The sequence below is a fragment of the Zootoca vivipara genome, chromosome 7, assembly GCF_963506605.1.
Source record: "Zootoca vivipara chromosome 7, rZooViv1.1, whole genome shotgun sequence".
Classification (NCBI taxonomy): domain Eukaryota; kingdom Metazoa; phylum Chordata; class Lepidosauria; order Squamata; family Lacertidae; genus Zootoca; species Zootoca vivipara.
The window spans coordinates 34,458,907-34,476,214 of NC_083282.1; the positions used below are offsets into that span (position 1 = coordinate 34,458,907).

General features: G+C 40.3%; 1 protein-coding gene across 1 annotated transcript in view; it reads right to left on the bottom strand.

Moving 5' to 3' along the window:
- Positions 1–17,308, bottom strand: part of DNAJC6 (DnaJ heat shock protein family (Hsp40) member C6) — a 40,620-nt gene that overhangs the window by 7,294 nt on the left and 16,018 nt on the right. The window contains exons 5-14 of the mRNA XM_035124237.2: positions 15,723–15,845; positions 14,497–14,630; positions 13,235–13,429; positions 12,452–12,569; positions 11,302–11,381; positions 8,228–8,421; positions 7,065–7,511; positions 4,653–4,805; positions 3,188–3,259; positions 1,933–2,067 (exon numbers count right to left, since the gene is read on the bottom strand). Of these exons, the coding sequence (XP_034980128.1) occupies positions 1,933–2,067; positions 3,188–3,259; positions 4,653–4,805; positions 7,065–7,511; positions 8,228–8,421; positions 11,302–11,381; positions 12,452–12,569; positions 13,235–13,429; positions 14,497–14,630; positions 15,723–15,845 (1,651 nt within the window). The remainder of the gene's footprint in view (positions 1–1,932; positions 2,068–3,187; positions 3,260–4,652; positions 4,806–7,064; positions 7,512–8,227; positions 8,422–11,301; positions 11,382–12,451; positions 12,570–13,234; positions 13,430–14,496; positions 14,631–15,722; positions 15,846–17,308) is intronic.

Sequence of the window (17,308 nt, forward strand, 5' to 3'; positions counted from 1 at the left end):
TTGAAGAAGCTACTTGCAAACAAGGCAGTGACCTACATTTTACTCTCAGTTTTAGTACATTTTCATCCTTCCCACCTCATTTCCTCCTTTGTTCCTCAACTGTATTTACTAAGCAAGGTTAACTTTTCACATACTGTTGTCAATAACAAGGAGGAAGTCTATGACTTTTAGGGTTGTGCCCCACATTTAAGGGTTGCCCTATGCAAACCACACATTCATGATATATGGTTAAAACAGGTGGGCGGGGAGAGAGAGAGAGAGGCAAGACCACCTTCCCAGGGTTATTTTTTCATATGATAAAGCCTGTATTAGATCTTGGAGTTTAAACCTTGAATTGCAAACACAAATATTTGTCTACATTGGCAGCCAACTACAAATTAGTGTAACAGTTCCCTTTATCTTCCTATCACATATTAAATGTACCAAGAGATCTTCAGTACTGCTTTTCATGTTTTGTTCAACTGACAAATAGTTAGTGAGAATATTAAAAAAAAGGAACTCAGTTCAACTTCTGCACTTTTTACTGGCTGCCTTTTTAGTTAGTAGAAGGAGCATGATTCAGAAGTATCAGAGGAGAAAGACTTTCTGTAAAAATAGTCCAAAAAAGTACTATGGCCTTCTGGGGTTAATTGACATAATTTCTCTCAGATATACTGTATTGCTGTAAGGCCTACTTGCAAAGCTCTGTGCATTCTTGTCTTGTGAACATGGATTTTTACTATATTGCCAAGTTTTTATTTCCGTAAACGTCATCTTGTAAATGTCTACTGTTCTGGAGAAGAACTGTATAGCTCAGTGGTAGAACATCTGATTTGCTGGCAGAAGGTCCCTAGTTCAATCTTTGGCATCTCCAGATACGGCTGGGAATACCTGCTGTCTGAAACCATGGTGAGTTGCTGCTAGTCAGTATAGACCATGGTCTGACTCAGGTCACATGCCACACCATACATTTAAAGCATGCAACATCCCTCAAAGAATCCTGAAAACTGTAGTTTGCCCCCCACTGAGCTATAATTACCAGCACCCTTAACAAATTACAGTTCCCAGGATTCTTTGGAGGAAGTTGTGTGCTGTAAATGTAAAGCATTTTTGAAGGGTAGGGGGTCTGGTGAGAATTTTAAAGCAATGGGGCAAGCTCCATATAAGCTGAAACAGATAGGCAGGCTTGGACAAGTCCTTCAGTGCTCAACTGGTAATGCCTCCATAGCCTTATTTGCTTCAACACCCTTCCTGACCTGCTTTATCCTTGTTGTTTGCTAATCAAGACTGTAAAAGCCCAATGGGTGTTATTTATGCAAATTAAGGGTTTTTCAAATTCAGTTGGACAGAACCATATTTAACCATAGCCTATTTATCATGAGTCTCAGCAGAACCAACACAAATGTGTGTTTTTTAAAGCTTTGCTGTAGTACTGCTGAAACCATTGTTGAATGTGTAAAAGAGGTGAGAGCTTGTGAGAGCATAGCTTTACTTCATGCCATCCCTTGATGTGGTTCTTTCATGGTAACTATGGTGGGATCAGGCAAAGGTAAATAGTAGCCTTTCACACATATTAAATGCAACATTTTATTGAAAGCCTAATCAAGCTGCCAATCTATATTAATTGACTCACAGAGATGGAGCAGATCCTGCCTTCTAAATCTGCCAGTCTTTGCGAACAGATTTTAAAGCCCTCCTCCACTGAATCTGCCTGCTTTTACCATCTTTCTCAGATCAGCTCCCCGCCTGCCTTTTCTCTCCCTTTCCGCTTCATAAAAAGTTTAGCAAGTTGAATATGCAGCAATAATATGCCAGGATCACATGATTAACCTATGTAGTTCTACATCATTTGTTTGCCTGCCATGGGTGGGCTTGCAAGGGCTATTCATTCCAAAGAAGCAATGTCCATGTTTTTGGCTACCCATTCTACTCAATGTTCAGGTTTAATCTAACCTGCCAGATTTGCACCAAGAGCTCCCAAGTCAGCAAAAGGATCCAGTGTTTGTGGTTTGGCTTGATGTGTAGGTGTGCTGTGTAGTGACCCTGTTGGGCTGGTAGCAGCTGATTTGCTCCCCATACGTAGACCACCTAAGAAGAACAAAGAGAGTGCTTATAAAACATAATTTATTGACCTCAAATACAAAATTAATATAAGATTGCTGCTTCTTATCAGTTGGTCAGCTCAACACAGAGATACCCCAGCAGACATGTAATTTAGAGAGAAATGAAAAGTACAAAATTCACACAAGAAAATACATTGGACAGAGCATTGAAGGTGTTCTTGCTGCGACCCAAATAACTTTTGGCAAAGCTCACCAGTGGTGGCAATTTCTCAGGCTGCACCCTCATTAAATTTTGCCATCAAATGAACAAATACTAAAGAATTTTAACTTCGATCATGTTCTATGAAGTGGCTTTTGGCAATTGTGTAAATGTAGCTAGCAGGATGAATAATATGCCAATATTAGTAGCATACAAGCCATTTGCCCTGTTTAGGCATGCACAAAGATAGTTGGGAATCTCTATGTGTAAAAATGTTACATTTTGCTCGGACTTTTAAAACATATTTGAGTAATGTTTGCTTAAACTTAGACTTGTTTTTTTCTGCATATGTTTTGTTTCTGAGGGCCAAGTTATAGATGACATGAAATTTACCATTGCATTTAATGTGCACATATTTAATGCAAATAGCAGCTTCTGTGGGAGGGCAATGCTTATTGGGATCACAACAGGTAGGGAAGAGGGAGGTTAAACATATGGGGGATTTATTCCCAATGCAAATAGTAGTCACCAAAGGCATATGTTCATCGGGACTGCAAAAGGTGAGGAAAAGGTTAGATTCCCCTCCCCTGATGTGATCCTTATAATTATTAGGCACCAACCCATTGGCTATTTGCATTGTTTTTAATGCATGTTAAATACAAAGACACATTTAACTTCATAGCTAGTTTGGACCATAGGTACAATCTTCTTGGTAACTTTGGTGTGCATACTTTATGTTCAAATAAGAACAAATGAATTTGATAAGTTTGTTTAAGTTAACCATTTAGAGGTATCCATTTGTGCAATTACCTCATCACATAGGTTCATTTTAATATAAAATGGACTATTTGGAAATTAATGGAAAGTGTCACTGTTCATAGCCAATAGGAATGAATATCACATAGCAAATCATCTTAAACAAGTTAGAAACTAGTTTCAGACAAACCTGATTTGCTAGGCCATTCCCAATCACCTGAAACATCTGGCTGAATGGAAACAGATGGTGTACTAGAAGAAGCTAAACAAGAAGAGAATTGCCTATTAACATACATTGTTTATCAAAATTAAGAAAATGTCCTTCCAGTAATTTTTATTTCATCTTATATTTTTGCTATTTAATGGAAATAGGCTGTTTTTAGAAGACAAGCAAATATATGCACACTATTTCACTATATTCATAGTTTTGAATATATGCACACTATTTCACTATATTCATAGTTTTGACAGAACACTGGGTGCATTGGTTACTCATTGTATCAAAAATTTGTACATCCTATTTTCCAAGCCTGGATATTAATATTAGATTAAGCTTGCAGACTGCTGAAAAATTTAGATACACTTATACCAGGTGTCGGCAACGTTTTCCAGCCATGGGCTGGAGGATTCCCACAGACTATCGTCTGTGGGCCAAACATGGGCCGGACATGCACAGAAGCTATTTCCGGTGCTGCGCTGCCCATGTCTGGGGCGCCAGAAATGGCTTCTGTGCATGTCCGCAGTGTCGGAAATCGCTTCTGTGGCTGCGCAGAAGCTATTTCCGGCGCCACGCTGCCCATGTCCAGGGCACTGGAAATGGCTTCTGCGGCTGCACAGACACGATTTCCAGTGTCGGCGCAGGCAACATTTCCGGTGCCACTCGGCAAGTCCCTGAGCTGCGCTGCGCCAGTTTAGCGCAGTGCGCGGGGGACTTGGCGAGCAGGCGGCTATGTGACCGGGCGGCTCATGGGCCAGATAAATGGCCTTTGTGGGCCGTATCCGGCCCATGGGCCAGAGGTTGCCGGTGTATGACTTATACTAAACTTTAAAATTGAGAAAAGTTCTTCTGTAGCCCTCAGAGAAACCCAGCCCATCTAGACCTACAGTTCATAATGACATGCTTTTTGATTCCACACAACCATATTCCATGTGTTCATTCTAAAGTAAGCACCACACAGTTCAATGGTGTTTGTTCCTACATAAGTGTATATAGGATTTCAGTCTTATTCACATTTTATGGAAAAGACAGCAAGCATCCCCAAACTTCGGCCCTCCAGATGTTTTGGACTACAATTCCCATCATCCCTAACCACTGGTCCTGTTAGCTAGGGATCATGGGAGTTGTAGGCTAAAACATCTGGAGGGCCACAGTTTGGGGATGCCTGGACTACAGTCTCCCCAAGAAACTTCCTGATATCAAACAATTTCATATTGTTTGGCATGTGAGCAATTAGGAGCCAATGGCTTGTTGCTGTTCACTTCAAAACATGAAAATCATATCTTACTATTGAATATCTGAGGCCCACTAACCATTTAAGAAACTGGAAGAGAAACTATTTGACCTTATGAATAATCTGCAAGTGTATGAAGATATGGTTATCACCACTAAACTTACATTCAAAAACAAAAGAGTGGGCATTTGAAATGTTTCCTACCCATATTGAAAGGATCTCCTTGAACAGTAGGTGAAGGACTCCGTGCTCCTTGAAGAAAAGGATCTGTGGTGGCATTTGATGAACCAAGAAAAGAACCTAGAAGATCTGGGGCAGGTTTCTTAGGACTACCGCCAAATGGGTCAAAGGCAGCTGCTGCAAGAACAACATATTTGTTCTATTAAACGTGTATCCCATTCACCCCCAAGTCCACTATTAAGCTGTATTCCTTTACTCCAGAGCAAACCCATATTACTCCTAACTGTTTTGTACATAAAAATAGGATACAATTAGGGAAAAGATTAAGGATTTGCCATCAATTCAAGAACTATAGAAGACAAAGACTCGTGTAGAGGTATTGATTACATTGCTCCATCTTCTGGCAGAGGAAGGAACAGGAGAGGCTGAAACTAGAGTGGCAACCTTCTTCCACACGCACTTGAAATTGGGAGTTTATGGGAGAGTGTTTAAATTTCAACTCAGGCAACCAAAAAAAACAATCAAGAAGGCAATAACTCCTCACAATAGGAAAGTTTGCTCTTGGTTTCCATTTGGATCTTTCTTGTTATGTTCTGCAGGTCTCTTATTTATGCCAACTGTTTCCTCCAGAATGTACATAAATTTCACTAGCCCACAACTTCAGTGAGTTCATTCACTTTTAGCATTTCAGTACTTTCTTCTCATGTTTCCTTTCTGTTTGTGTTCACTGTGAACTAAGATATTTCTTCTTATCTTCTAAATTTAGTTAAGAGGCTAGAAGGTTTAAGGAACAGCAATTCTGACACAAAGAGGAAGCATTTAAAATGTGTGTTGCCTCTTACGTACCCAGAAGGTGCCCCTGAGCTGTTGTGGTGCCATGTTCAGGTGTTCTCTCAGCTCAAGGTGAATGTGTCAGTAATGTCAGTACACAGCAGGTTTTGTGACAGATGTTCAGAATCAGGTTGAATGGAAGAAAGCTTCACATAGGACCAAGAAATAGGAGGGGCTTTGTGTTATCAGAAAATGTGGGATAGGCATAGTGCTAAAAGGCAGGTGGCTAAAAAGCGGAGAAGAGAGCAGGAGAGGGATGGCAAGTGAGAGGTAACAGAAGCCTAGGAAAATGGGGAGTGGACCCAGGTAGAAAGAGAAGAGAAGAAAATAGCAAGAGAAAGGGACAGAAGCAAGTCTGTGAGGATAGCAAATAAACCTTGATAGAAATCTGGGCAGGGACTGAAATTCATGCATTGATTAGGATTATGCAGGCATCTTTAACTATATATCAATAGTTGTTTATCAAGGTATTTCTTTTTAAAGGACAGAATAATGTGGTGAACTTTAATTTAAAAAACAGCAAATTCTAAATGGCTCCTGTGGAAAAATATGGCACATTCCCCCCTACAGTGCCTAGTTGCTATTGGATCAAAACACTAACAACAACAGCACTCAATCAGTGTTGGGGGTGGGGTGAGGGGATGACATATGACTGCTGCCAGCATGCGCTAAGGAAGGATAGGCATTTAGCATGCTGTCACAATCAGAAGCAAGCTGGCAGTTGTGATTGCATGCTAAAGACTCAGCATGTTCCACTGGCAGGCACAACATGCACTACCCCCTTGGCATACACTATGGGGCTGAAACAGAATCAGGTAAATAATAAGCATGGCTGTTTCGTCTAGTTAGGGGGATTTCAGAGTTTCTTACAGAAAGCAAGTGACCAGAATGACTTGAGATAATAAAGGATTTGTGACTGGTACAAAAAGAAATTTCTTGTTCTCATAAACAAAGGCTTGAGTTCTCACAACTGTGAATGGAAGGGGGTTCACAGAAGGGGACTTTCTCATTCTCCCATTACATTTTCAGCTTCCTGCACCCACCAAAAAGGTTCTCACCTGGGTCAGGAGACTTTCCTGAGAAGTGGGGGATGGGACATCACAGGAGTACCAAGGGCAGGAGGAAATTTCTCAAATTTGAAAACACACAGAAAGTTTTCTCCCATTAACAATTTTCAGAACCAAGCCAATGGTTACTCCAAGTTAATAATCATTGACAGCTTAGGCTACCGTGCTTCAGACTATTAACTGTTAATATAAAACAGCCTTTATCTTTCCTAGAATTCTGCAGTTGTTTAAGGGCTTTTTTTGTTCAATCTTAAATTCACTTTGCCACATCAATTTGCATTTTTTAAGGTCCTCATTAATATTTACCATCCTTTTAGTGCACATTTCTCTTGTGATACTGTACATCTTTTTGCACATTTCCCCTAGTGTCATGTATGTTATTGTTAACAATATATGCATGTGGTACACATTTAAAATGTGAACTGAACTGAGTTTCTCCCCCATTCCTAGTAGAAAGAGAATCCTATTTAGAAATGACTGCCTGGGAAAAAAATAGAAGTGAAAAAACAAATAAATTGTCACAATTAGGAGTTTTTACCTTCTCCTACTCTTGGGGACAGAGATGGGGATGCTGAAGCTGCAGACCGCCGTGGGGTGGATTGTGTAGATCCAGTACCACCCATCTGAAATACATCCTCAACAGCTGACTGTCCACCTTGATTTGGTCCTCCAGAGTTACCAACCCCAAAGAAATCACTCAGCAAGTCTGAATTTGAGGGCGGTGCGGCAGGTGCTGCTGGGAAGTTCTTGCCCATAGGACTGCCTTCCAAGCCTAAAAGATCGACATCCTCTGGGGGTGGTGGACCTGGTGGCTCTTGATGCTTCTTGGTATGCTTTGGTGGCCCATGGATTTTGTCACTGCTGGTGTTACTATGCTGACTGGAGAGGGATAAGAGTTCATCATCTGACTGCTCACTTTCTTCATGCACCAGTGCCGCCCGGTCTTCAGAGCTGGGATGAGAGCTACTTCTCTCCAGTTTTTGATCTAAGTGGCCAAAAGAAGCTCAAGATTAGCTAGTAGTTCTGTTGATCCTTCAGTGCTAGATACAAGGGGGGAAATACCGCATCTCTTTCTCTCTCTCTCTCTCTCTCTCTCTCTCTCTCTCTCACACACACACACACACACACACCACATGTGGAAGTAAACACTATCAGCAATAGCAACATTTACACTTAACCCAAGTACTTTGGGTTAAACACACAATGGAAAACACAAAATTGGAAATGCACAGTGCTGATAGCACATTGACATTATTACAGTCAACTGCAATGATGAGCACAAAATGAGCCTGTTATGAGAACTTGGCCAAAAGCTCTGTGAAGTGTGATAAGCCCATGAATACTATGCATGTGCATATGTTGGCCAGTTCTTTCCTACGAGTCAGGAAAATTGCCATGGGGCCATGTGAACACAGCATTCCCGAGCTCCTTGGGAACAAGCAATGAGATAAGGGATAGAAAAAAAAACTAGTATGTGAATTATGAGTTCTGAAAAGATATGTTACCCATACCTTGCCAGCTGAGAGATGACAAAAATGGACCCTGCCCCACATTCTTCAGGTTATCTTGTGGTGCATCTACAGGACCTCTACCTATAATGTACAAAGGGTCAAGGCATACCAAAAATGTGTGAAATAAATGGCCAACTCTGGGATTTTTATTAAAGTCAAAACTGCAGCACTAAAACTATAGAGCTTTTACCTGCCAAGGCAAGGGTGTCCTGGTGTTCCTGGTGTGATGAGAAAAGAATGCTGGGATTGATATCTTTTGTTGTGAAGTTTTCCCATGGAGGTGTTAGATCAGTCTGTCTATCAGCAGAATCTATTTCTATCTCCAACATGACATGGAACAGCTGGGGGTACTTGTCTGACGAGTCACATGCATCCAATTCAGGTCTAAACATTGACAGAAAGTTCTTCAAATTAAAATAAAACAGTTTGAAGATATCATGTTAAAATCAAATATTGAGCCTGCATATGATGAGCACAAAGAAGTACTTAATATGGCTGAAATATGTCGCACTCTATATATGTAAAGTAAGTTTTACAGAGTGTGACATCCTAGTGGACAGGAGCGATGACAAAATATTACCTTAGTGGATTTTTTTACTGTGTGCTCTCAATCTGAAGTATTTAAAATCTCAAAAGAAATTTCTGATTGCAGATGAAGAGGGTGATTTGGATTTGTAATTCTAGTCCAAATGGGCTCAGGGAGTATTTAATAGTGATCCACAGGGAAAGGACACCTACCTTTTATTTTAGAGCATGCAAGATGAAAGTTGATTCACATTTAACTTTCTCCCTGATAAAAAGCTATTTCAGTTCAAAATATATTGTGACTCAATGAGCAGAGTTGTATTAAGGGGCTCCTTTCTGCTACAGTGGAACCTCGGTTTATGAACACCTCAGTTTACAAATTTTCGGTTTACGAACGCCGCAGACCCATCTGAAACGGATTAATTCACTTTCCATTACTTTCAATGGGAAAGTTCGCTTCAGTTTATGAACGCTTCAGTTTATGAACAGACTTCCAGAACCAATTACACCCATGCTTTGGGTTAAGTACGCTTCAGGTTGAATACTCCGTGGACCCATCTGGAACGGATTAATCCACTTTCCATTACTTTCAATGGGAAAGTTCGCTTCAGTTTATGAACGCTTCAGTTTAAGTACTCCGCAAACCGTCTGGAACAGATTAATCCACTTTCCATTACTTTCAATGGGAAAGTTCGCTTCAGTTTATGAACACTTCAGTTTATGAACAGACTTCCAGAACCAATTGTGTTAATAAACCGAGGTACCACTGTACTTCAGAAATCTTAAACCAGCTCTAACATGTATAGAAGCCTTAGGCTAGATGTAGCAGATTATGTTCTTGTTTTTGCCACAGCCATCTCTGTTTTAGCCCATTTAGCAGGCATGCTACTGTTGCTACCAGCATTTGTCTCCTTGCTCATCATAACAGTGGTTGGCTTCTTCAGGAAACAGGCAAAACAAGAGAGCTGCAGCTGAAAGAACTGGCATTGGCTTCTCTGGTGGCTTTGCAAAGATGAGAACAGCTATCTGCTATGGCTCTCACATGCAGGGGCTGGTTCACAGGATGCTAATTTAACCTGCCTACTTTACAGACACCTGGAGTAATGTACCTTGCTTAGTCTTGCTGACCACTTGTGTTTTAAACATTCAAGTCATGATCTACATGACTTGTATGGATGGTCCTGGCCTAGAGCAGAGGGATAAATTTAGAGCAGGGGTAGGCAACCTAAGGCCCGGGGGCCGGATGCGGCCCAATCACCTTCTCAATCCGGCCTGCGGACGGTCCGGGAATCAGCATGTGTCCTTTTATTTAAAATGCATCTCTGGGTTATTTGTGTGTCCTGTCTCGTGTTTTTACATGAGTAGAATGTGTGCTTTTATTTAAAACTAGTGGTACCAGCCATGCGTTGCTGTGGCTCATCCCTGTGACTCCCCCCACCCAGTCCCGATCCATGACCCATCCCAACCCCGTCCTCCCCCCATGCCCCAGCCTGGCGAGCCCCCACCTCCACTCGGGTCAGTCTGTAGTTTCGCTCTTGTCGAGCAGGGGTTCCCTGTAAACACGAGCTGAGCTGCTTTGGAGAGGGAAGGTTTGGTAGCTGCAGTACCAGTGGAGTCGCCACTAGAGGGCGATGTTTTGCAACCTCTCCTGTTCCTGTTTTTCTGGCTTTTCAAAAAAAACATGTTTTTACCTATGATAGGCGTGACATCTGTATAATCTAAGGTTATGGAAACACTCGGGTATTGGAACGGAATGTTGTGTCCAAATTTGAACGTAATTGGTCAAGCGGTTTCAGAGAAAAGTGGAATATAACAAACATGGACAGCGTACTTTTTTTATATATATAGATGCATCTCTGGGTTATTTGTGGGGCATAGGAATTCATTCATTTTTTTCTACAAAATATAGTCCGGCCCACCACATGATCTGGGGGACGGTGGACCGGCCCATGGCTGAAAAAGGTTGCTGACCCCTGATTTAAAGCATAATGGCCCCTTGGGCTTTACAATTAAGTACTGTGGGGTACGAAGAGTCGGACACGACTAAACTACAGTACTAAACTCGTTTTCTTTCCATATATATATGCACTTATTTGAAAGTTATATGTATGTGTGTATTTGTGATATCTTGTTTTTATTTTGTAATAACTATGTTAAATACATAAAATTAAAAAAAATCACATATGAGTTTTAATCTCAGCCTTAACTTCAAACACATCCTATTTTGCTACTAGGAGAAGCGGAATATTTTCATATCAGGGAACAGAACATCTTACTCACTAGCAAAATTACAGTGTCTCGAAGGCAAGACTTCTCTGGTTTATTTTAGAATATTCTTTAATTAAGTAGCATAATCTTGTTGCATTATTAGGTAGATCTATGACAACCAGTTAAGTACCAGTATATAGACTTCTCTGTGGACTTTGTTTCTGGGCCTATGCAGACCTTCTGCTTGAAACAAAACTCCAATGTGCCTGAAATCATGGGATGAAGCAGGAGAATGCCCGGTCTGGTATCTACAACCCTCGCTAAAGATGTTTTAAAAGCATGCATTGCTTTTGCAATGTAATATAGTAAGATAAATAGGGAACTACATGCATCATTTACTCAAATTCCTGAGATTTCTATTGAAATAGGTGTTGCTTGATTCCATATCAACACTTATGGGTGTTGCTGCAATAATCCATATGCAGCTAACTACTCAGAACACAGCATCGTTTCTAGTCATGAGATACTTACTTATTGAATTTTAATACAGTTGTTCCCAGGGCTATAAATCCAGTATGAAACTGAATCTGGAATATTTGTGTGTTCGTCATCTAAAAGAAAATGTTAAAACACAATTTTAAAATCAACCCCCTACACAAAAATAAAATCTTTGGTGTATAGTATGCAGGTACTAGTGAGTTAGTCTGTAGCAGGCTTAAACCGTTATTTTGCAAATTCAGAATCCTTCATTATAACAAAGTGTGAAAATATTGCATTGATGAAGACATACTTTTGGATCAGGGTTAGGAAATATGTATCTTTCTATTGCATTCAATTCTTACAGTGGGGAGAGGGGGGGGACAGAAGCCCTGCTTTACTTATTGCTTACCATGAGTACATAAAATGTAATGATATCTGAGTCATAAAACATGATGGTACTCCCCCCTAATACTCATGTGACTAAGCAGAATCCAGGCATGAATGAAACATACTGCTCATGGTATAGAATTATTCTGTACAATATATAATTATTATCACTTTTCTTATGAGTAATAACATAAATTCTGACTTAGTTCTGCATGATCCGCCCACCCCTTTTGGAAAGGGAATGGACTATGCATAATAAGAAGTTGTGTGTTGTCATCACCACATAGAGGGATATTACTTTGTGAAGATGGTTCAAGTTTCTCCATAAGTTTCTGAACTGGACTGTAGTCTAAAGTGACATCAATACTCGTTCAGCAATATTATTAGAAAAACTACCAAACATCTTTAAATAAGTAGCATTACTGCCTCGTTCTTATTTTGCTTCTGTATCTCCCAGTTTTTTTAAAAAAGAATTGGGCGCAGAACTCTGTACTGCAGAAAGGGAACATCTGTTTTCTTTTTGGTCAGCTTAGATGAGCTGAAAGAAGAGCAGTACCAAGCATTTCACCCCCAAGTATTGGGAATAAATTTCCCTTGATAAAGAGAATGTCTTGAAAAATATCAGGAAACTATTCTCTTTTTCAACTGTCTCTTCCCTTTTGAGATTTGACTCCAGCAGCTGCTTTTGATCTTCTCATTGTGTCTTTAGATTTTGACATCCCACTGTTACCTCACCACAGTATTAAAGAATCTGGAGTTGGCTAACCACCCCCACTTGTTTAGCTTTACATTCAACAAATGCATCAAGTCATACTTTAGCTTGAAGTCGTCCCCCAATGGTTGATCGCATATGGTAGACAGAAACCACTACATCGCCATGGACAGTGACTCCTAATGGAATTACAACTTTTCCTTCTTGAATACGGAATTCCCTAAAGAAAAGGAAAATAACTTTTACTTTACAACTCTTGTAATATTAATCAGAACTGTTGAAACAAAATTCACAGTGACCTTACCCCACACACAAGTACTATACCACTCTACCCAGTAGAAGGAGTAGGTTGGGCCAGTTAACAAGAAGGAAGTCTTGGTTTGGCTGGTTTGTTTACCTCCCTTCTCTCACAGCACAAGCTACAGCCTATGTCAACATACACCAATATACCATATGCAGAAAATGCACAGGTGCAGGGTCCGGGCGCAGCATAGTGGAGGCGGGCGAGGGCAGTGAGCTGATGCCGGGAGGCGCCGTGTCCAGCCTCTGCCTCTTCCCTGGCACCCTCCAGAACCTGGCGCCCCAGTGCCCCATGCCACTAGCCTCTATGGGCAAGACGCCCCTAAGTGTGAAGATAGGATGCCCCTACACACATATGCATTGGGAAATCCTGGTTCTCATCCAAATAGCCACAGCTGTATTGACGCAGACCCAGGCACATACCTATATTTCAGACTGGTGTTGATCACATATCAACCAGGGGATGCAACCAGCATGTTTACTGGTACTTGGGGGCATAAGTAGCTTGTGTGCTCTTGATAGCGCCTTCCCCTGCTTTGTATACATGGGTGCAGAAATATTGTAAGTAAACACAGTGGCACTCACTTCATTCTTTCATACTCTTGGGAGGTTGTGAAGATTCTGGTTTCTCCAATAAGAATGTCACAGAAAGGCCGGCAGCCAGTTCTCTGCTTGTTGAAACAGGGCACTGGACTGAAGAGGACTGATTTGATAGTTAGAGGCTTGCAGTGAGGTTGAATAGGTTTGTCTGCTATTAGATCACAAATGTATCCTACATACCTGCAATGAGAAAAATAATTTAGAGGGGTCCATTCATATCACTGCTTTGCTAAGGTCCTCTTCCAAGGGTCTTCTGCTGGTTCCCTCACTGGGAGAAGCGAAGTTGCAGGGAAACAGGAAGAGGGCCGTCTCAGTGGTGACACCCTCCCTCTTCAGGTGTCAAGGAGGTAAAGAATTACTACACAACTTTTAGAAGACATCTGAAGGCAGCCCTGTATCAGGAGGTTTTAATGCTTGATGTTTTTATTATGTTTTTAGATATGCTGTAAGCCGCCCAGGGTGACTGGGGAAACCCAGCCAGATAGGCGGGGTATAATAACAATAGCAATAACAACAACAATAATAATTGCAATCTTTAGCTCTTTAAAAAAATATTTGGGGTTCCTCAAATTGCAGAATCTAGTATTTTCAATAGTAGAAATCCTGCTGTCAAGGAACAGGAATGCTATGTCTAATTTTAAAATACAAGATTAGAGATCTTAGGGGCAAAAATCCCATGAGGAGAAAGCAAGTATAACATAAGCATTTTACAGATGTAATCCCTGATGCAGTTCTGTTTGAAAGCTGCAAAAGGATTTGGCTCTTCTCTCCCCTGACAACAGGACTACTACCAATTGAGTGTAAAAACAGGTCATAAGTTAATATTTTCTTAGAGTTCAGAATAGGGGTCAGGAAATACAGCTCCTCATTTGTGGTAGGGATAGCTCTTGTGATTGTCAAAAACCCAGGGTTTGAGATTACTAATGACTAAAAATTATTACTCCCACTTATACTGGAACAGTCTAATTTATATAGGACTAAAACAATTTAGGAATACTTGTGTTTTGGATTGCAGCCTTAGGAACCCAGTGGGAACCTAACTGAAAGCATTTGTTTTGCTGAACTGTTGCCAAACTGCCTTCAACCAGTCAGTGACTGGATAAATGAATTCCCACTGATTTCAGTGCAGATACATAGCTTTAAACAGACAGGAAGGGTGGAACTGAATAAAATCTGACTCCAAGAAATAAAGAAATGGAAAGTCACATTTCCTGTGTTTAGGCATTTGGTCCGTCAGGAAAGCTTACCTTCTGTGGGATGGCCAGAGTACTATTCCAGGTCTCTTTGAATTTAACAACTGAATGGCAGGAACTGGGTTAGAGAAGAGATGACAGAAACAGAACATTGCACTGACCAGGATTGCTGATGCTACACGACCATCCTGTCAAATAAAACACAAGAGCATCTATCAGGCTAATTAAAGGGGAAGCTTTGCCAGTTTCTATGAAATGCATTCAACATTATTTTATCAAGGTTCTCTCAAGGTTCTCCCTGGCTTTAATACTAAATTCATACAGTAGAAATTGAATGCAAATACCATTAATGCCCCCAAAGCACTGTATAGATACAACTTATAAGCCAACTGTATAGATACAACTTATAACCCAACTTATACATCCACACAATTAATTCTGAGGACCAATACAGAGTCAATGAAAAACTGTTTTTATTACACCATCAGCAAACATCTTACTGCATCTTCTAGCCTCCATATAAGCACTGCATTTCCCTAGCTAACAGGACCAGTGGTCGGGGAAGATGGGAATTGTAGTGCAAAACATCTGGAGGGCCGAAGTTTGGGGATGCCTGAACTAGTGGATCTAGTGTGGAGACTCTCCATGCAATTGAGTAGGCAGGTGTGGTAAGAAGCTTGTCAACATTGTAGCAGTGCCACAATGAAACAGTTTTTTATTTATCTCCACAGTGGCTCAGTAACCCATGAATCAGCCTTCTGTTCAGCTAAGATTTACTCAGAAAGGTACAGTACTTCTGTGTCCCTGACAGTCTGGAATTGATATTCCTTTTTTTCTCTTCTCTTTTTGGCTTTGTTGTTGGGGTACAGTATCAAGCATATTAGTAAGACTGTGACCTTTAATCAATTAGGCTTACTAAAAAGTTATCCATAATTAATTTATCTTTAAAAATAAATATATGCAGGCAGTATCCAACCAACAGGTCCTGTCAGCACAAGGATTTACAGTTGCACAACTCCCCCCCCCCACCTTATCTCACTGTGTGCACCCTCCCCAGATCTGCTCCAGAAGGTTGAGGGAACAACTATAAAATATTTAGGGCACCACAGTTAAATAATTTTGCTGACAACAAATGTCTTAATTGGATACCACCACACACACTTTATTGTACACCACCATGAGCATTTAAAAACGAGTCAGCAGTTTCTCAATTCCTCTATAAACAAGCTGTTTTGTGATCAGACTTTTCTTGAAAAGTGGTTACTTACTGCCTGACTTACCATACAGTGGATGACACAAACATTTTTGGGATTCTGCTGCAACCAGTTATGCATGTTCTTACATACAGCATAGAGGTTATGGAGACTTGGTGCTTGTCTAATTGGCCAGCTACATTCAGATACCTAAAGAAGTCACAAAGGTTAATTTGAAATTTCATAGTAACATGTTGTTAGGTCATCTGCTTCATTCATTTTAATGGACAAGCTGTCCCTTTAAGCACGTTTCTCAAACATTTAACAAAGGGTTGCTTAGCAAACATAAAAATTCATGGTTTAGAAAGAAAAGATTCAAGTCTTTTCTGTAGTTTACTCCTCACAACTAAAATTCCCAGCACCCTAAACCAGGCATAGGCAAACATGGCCCCCCAGATGTTTTGGGACTACAACTCCCATCATCCCTGACCACTGGTCCTGTTGGCTAGGGATGATGGGAGTTGTAGTCCCAAAACATCTGGAGGGCCAAGTTTGCCTGTGCCTACCCTAAACAAATGACAGTTCCCAGAATAATTTGGAAGAAGTTGTAGAAATTCCTATACTGATTTACAAGGCCCTCAGACCCTGGATAACTTAGGGATTGCCTGATACCTTAAGTTCCTGCCTAATCACTGAGGTTTTCAGAGGAGTCACTGTTAATGGTCCCCCAAGGCTTGGATGCACAGCTCATATCTCTTAGGAGCTGTGCATTCAGTGTTGTGGGTCAAATTTTGTTTCAAGTTTCCAGTTTAGGTCAAGCATCCATTGAAGACTTTTATACCAGCAGGCATTTTAGTTGAAGTTTCTTAAAATAGTTCTAACTCTTTTAAATTCTGTTTTATTTAATCTTCTGCACACCACTTAGAGATGATTGTAAATTAAACTGTATATAACTTGTTGAAACAACAACAATAATATTAATAATACTATGCTTTAAAGGTATGGTGTGTATGCATGTAGCCCTGGTGTTTTGAGTACTGTATCTACAGTTAACAGTAACAATTTATTACAGAATTCAGGAATTAAAAACAAAATTTTCATGCATGGCTTTTTTAAAAAACAACAACAACCATACTACTTTGAAAATTACAATATATTTAATAAAAGGAGAGAGGTCAGCTAACCAAATGAAAATGATATAATAGCAAAGAGACCTGTGGCAACTAAGGACAATGGCTGCAATTCTGTGTAAAACTGGGCTGCTTACATCTCACTGAAAGCCACAAGATTAAGGCAGCTTAAGCTAATACATGAGTTTTCATGAACAAGAACTTTCTTCTATTATTGAGGCACAACAGTATAAGTGCCAGCCATTCTTTAGCACTGCAGCGAAAGAACTGTCTGTGCGAATTTAGATAACACCACATACAGAATAATGAACAGTGAAGATGATACACTGGATGGGCATTTGCCCAGGAAAAATTGCCTAAAACTATTTTAAATAATATTACCGGTAATAATAATTAAATAATTTAAATAATAATTAAAGTAGCTCTTCTGAAATATGCATTACTTTTGCTGCATGCTTGACTAATAAGTGTTCTTTGTATCAAGTATACACTAGTCCCTAGCATTACAAAATTCCAGCTTGCATGCACCCACATTCTTCTGTC